At 44.9% G+C, this 4,513-nt stretch overlaps 1 protein-coding gene across 1 annotated transcript in view; it reads right to left on the reverse strand.

Annotated features, from left to right (window-relative positions):
* rols (zinc-RING finger and ankyrin repeat domain-containing protein rolling pebbles) overlaps nt 1-3,470 on the reverse strand; it is a gene marked incomplete at its 5' end in the record, with an annotated part of 8,671 nt that extends 5,201 nt beyond the window's left edge. Inside the window, 6 exons of the mRNA XM_018036112.2 lie at nt 21-646; nt 896-1,522; nt 2,001-2,141; nt 2,445-2,588; nt 2,660-2,765; nt 3,072-3,470. Of these exons, the coding sequence (XP_017891601.2) occupies nt 21-646; nt 896-1,522; nt 2,001-2,141; nt 2,445-2,588; nt 2,660-2,765; nt 3,072-3,470 (2,043 nt within the window). The remainder of the gene's footprint in view (nt 1-20; nt 647-895; nt 1,523-2,000; nt 2,142-2,444; nt 2,589-2,659; nt 2,766-3,071) is intronic.
* Between the last annotated feature and the right edge of the window lie 1,043 nt (nt 3,471-4,513).

Here is a 4,513-nt window from a genome sequence, read left to right on the forward strand (position 1 = left end):
ATACAAGAGATAAAAAATATTATTTCTTTGTTGACTCTTACCATATTGGCGTCAGGCAATCTATTCGTCTTCTTCAACGTCGACAAAGGTTCGATGATCCCTCTCGAAAGCGCGAGATCAGGATCGACAGTGCACTCCCTTTGCGACAAGGAACCTTGAATATGAGGTTCAGAGAGCAAATACTCTCTGTATGAAATTAATTGAGGCGCCTGGCACAGTTGAGCGGCTAAGGAGTGGATCAGATCCGGTACCAAACAAGTACTGTTGTTGTCCGCCTGGCAGAAATGATACGCCACAACATGCGACGCTAATTCGCGAACTTTTTCATTGGTGTAACGAATGCTCGCTTGTAACGTCGAGCCGATCTTCTCTTTTCCATCGATCTCTTCACTGATCTCCGAGCAAGCCGGCTGTTCTCGTCTCCTCCCGAAACAGCTATGCTCCACCAACTGCAGAACTAGCGCAGTTTTACCTGTTCCAGGTGATCCCGAGATCAAAACTCCAGGACTGGACCCGTTCACTACTGACTCCAATTCTTGTAATAACCACTGGCGTCCAGTGAATAAAGGATCTGCTTCTAGTAAAGGCACTTCGAAGAACAGGGGCTTCAGGGTCAACTGTGTTGCGTGGTGTTGCAAAAAGCGTACTGAAATGCGAAAAATTCCTCATTTCATTTATTTATTTATTAAAATAATTATTGATAAAAATATCTCTTTTGAACTAGCTTTGTATAGGAATTCTATGTTAAACGATTCAACTTCGAAGTTGAGTGTCTCGAATATTATAAAATATTATAATAAATTAGTTTCAGAAGAATAAATAATAAAATATATTGAAAATTAAAAAAAAAAATTAAGAAAATTAATTTTTATACGAACGTCCAATAGAAACTTACATTTCGTATCGATGGCTCCTTTGATGTTTCCCGCTCTGGCAGATCTCCTGGCGCAGGACTTCCTGTTTTTGAACTGACCCGAATCCTCGCTCTGACCAGGCTGCGAGGAGTTCACGGAATGTCTTCTGGGCGTAAGGGGGCTCGAGCTGCCATTCGATAAACCCGAGACAGATACAGACATGGACATAGACATGGACGTGGAGGCGGACACCGACGTGGAGATAGAAGCCAAGCTTCCGGCACTGTCGCAGTCTCTAGACTTGCTCTTGCCCTTCGCCTTTGTCTTAGGTTTGATAGGACACCTCAACGCAGCGGCGACTTCCGCTTCGCTGGAGGTTCCCGTTAACGTGGACACGGGGCTGGTGTTTGTCGACGCCAGGGTTTGCGTCTCGAAGCTCGTCAGGCTGCTGAACGAAGCTGCCGAGCTGTCGTGACCTGGAACGGAGACCCTGGACTGACACGCACCGGCATTCCGACTCGAAACACCAGGTAAATCCGTCGTGTCTATGTTACTGTTGGTTCTCGCATGGTTCGTGCCTAGAAGAAGGCCCAGTCTCATGTGGAGGTCCGATTGAGAGGACTTCCTCGTCTTGGAAGACAGAGGTTTCACGCAACCTCCTTCGTCATCTGAGAAAGAAAATATTCCACTGTCAAACAGTTGAACTGATTTTATTTAACAGAACGATGCAACAATAAAAAACCACACAGGAACATGTATCGCATTATTTCAACAATAATATAAATAAATAGAATTTTATTATTTTAATGACGATTCTGAAATTATTGTATGTATTTGAAGTGCGATACATGTACGTATTTCCAAGATGCAGGTTCTAAGAATTGTTTTAACTCCAACGATTCCAATCACCTTTCGATCAGAAACATATCGAAGGGGAAGGTTCGTGCCAACACACACACACATAATATACGTCGACAATCGACTCGGAGCATGCTTCAAACACTGTGTAATCTACCGAAAGTGCGACGGGAAGTCGGAAGGGAACGTTAAACCAAGAAATTACTGGAGGGTGTCGCCCGAGCAACCTGTACAACAATCGGTACTAAACACACAGGGGATGCACATTAAAGCGTTATCGCTCCCTGCCTGTGACTTTGCTCCTCGAGTCGATAAGCTGGTTCAGCCCATCGTTCGCTGTTCCTTGGCTGTTGCTCCACAACGATTTGATTTTCCCGAGCACTACACCTGGCCATCTCGACTTCCCTTCCCAAGAAGAGACCATCCAAGCTATACGATTAATTGATTTAATTTCCCGACCACCTGTCTCCTTACTTTCTTCATTCAAAATAGATGTTCCAATTCCCATAGTGGTCTTTTTAACACTAAAACTATCGATATTTTTTCTCCGGAGAGTTCGTCCTGATTTTTTATTGATATATATATGTATAAATTTAAAGGCAACGCATTTTGATATACATTTAATAATTTATCTTTTATGCAACATTGAAAGCAGTCGTTTGACCGATGCATGACAGATGTAATGAACAATCCTTATGGGAACTGAAGGACAGCTTTGGTATTGAATATTACCTGATAATGCGGACGGATTATCGTGTACAGTCGGTTCCGGAGACGACGCTCCGCGTCTCGGCGACCTCTGAGGAACGAACGAGCTCCTGAGCACTTTTGGGTTCAGGAAGAACCTCTTCCTTTGATTCGGCGGAGTCGGGCAGCCTGTAACGTCGGTTTTATATTAAGACGCTCGACGCGTGCTCTTAATAAATTCGATAGAGTAATCTACGTACTCTGCGTCATCATCTGAGGCCTCTGCCGGCCCTCGGGCAGTGCCGGTGGCTTGTTTCTCAGACCTTTGGCCATCGCCGCGAAAGAGACACTCTCCGCATCCCGATTCTGAACAAACGTAAAAACTTGCTAAACGAAATCCTCGAAGCGTGGCTGCGTAAACGATCATGAATTCTAATTCTAATCGCGATCCTTTCTAATTGTACGTAATTTTCCGATCGGTTTAAAAGCTTTCAATAATACGTGTCGGAAAGTACTTTCTAAACATTCTAATCGCCGTTCCAATCCCCCTCGACAATTTACGCGGACGCAATCGTCCAACGGGAACAACGAACAATAGTTGTCGCGGACGTTCTTAAGATTCCGAGAGGAGCATTTAAACACGACTCGAACAGAGCCGACGATGATGCTTACGTGAATGACTCGCGAGGGAAGATTGGCTCTCGTAGTGACTTTGCTACGCGGTCTGGGACTGCCGCAGAGAGAGTTCACCGTCGATGACTCATCGATCCAGCAGTCCGTGGGTGCGAGGATGGACGCCGGGCCCGAGCACCCGGAGAACCCCTCCCTGAAGGGCGCCTCGAGCCCGTCCTCGTCGTTCAAGTCGGCTCGCAAACAGAGCGGACAAGCCTCGCTGCGAAACAGGCAAGAGTAGCAACGCTCGTGCCCGCACGAGTCGATCAGTCGACGCTTCTTCCCTTTGTCGAACGGCATCTCGCAGGATGGACAACTGGACCCGCCCAGCATCCCCGTCGACTCCACCAGCGCTCGGATCTGGGCTAGATCTACAGAAAATTTGCACAATTTAGCAAATTAAGGTGATTTATAGTGGCTTCACAAATGTTTAATCAACGACACTTTATCTGCCTAAAGGAAGTCTGGAAAAGAGATGAATTATTCATCAAGCAATTTTGAGCAGTGATAAAAAAAAAAGAACTCGGAAACGGGTCGAATCGATTCAGACGTTCCATTTAAACGAATCCGCGGTTTGACAGCCGTGTCAACGGGGTGACCATCTGTCACGAGCAATCTGTACCACGGTCTCGGTATCTCGGTTAGTAGAGACACATCGCACCGCGGTTCGGTCCATCGATAATGGATAAACGAGCCGTAGCCGGGAAGGCGCCACATACTTAAAGGATTCTAGAAAGTGAGGTCAAGAGGAGACTCCGTGGACCGCGTGTACACGCGGAACCTGCCGCCGCTTCTATTTCTGATGCTCGATCAATTCCGTGTAACGTTGCTGGCGCGCACGGTTCGTCATGTCATTGGGAAATTTATTATTCCGATAGATTCTAATGCCAAACGAAACGAAAACCGTATTTCACTCTTAAAGCAGTTGTTGCCCTATTATGTTAATCAAGGCTTGTGTATTAAAAATCTATTTATTAAACAATATCAACTGATTATTATATTATTCTATAAAATGACGAATACTTTGGAAAAATTTATATACTGGGGAGTATCGATTACCTTAAGACTGTTATGCTTACTTAGAAAGCCTTTTGTCTTCTGATAGATTATATTGGCTATTAAATGCTGTTGAACGTAGAAAAGAGGACGGAACCCGGCGCAGCGAATAGGGCGAGCTATGCAAATTGCAGATTAATACGATGCGCCAGTTAAGGCAGTTAAGACGCGAGCACCACCGCTGCGATCGCTTTAGGTAATTGAACGGTTTGCACTGAGGATGTGACGAGTAAAGAAGTTAATTTATTAGGTTGTCCGGAAAGTTCGTTCCGATTTTTAATAAGCGGATTACGACATATCTAAGTATATCAGAATGATTGAGTGTATTCTCAAATGTGATATTTCAAGCATCTTTAGAAGAAGTGATTATTCAATGAGATTATGCA

Source organism: Ceratina calcarata, unplaced genomic scaffold, assembly GCF_001652005.2.
Source record: "Ceratina calcarata isolate Rehan_Ccalc_2016 unplaced genomic scaffold, ASM165200v1 scaffold97.2, whole genome shotgun sequence".
Classification (NCBI taxonomy): domain Eukaryota; kingdom Metazoa; phylum Arthropoda; class Insecta; order Hymenoptera; family Apidae; genus Ceratina; species Ceratina calcarata.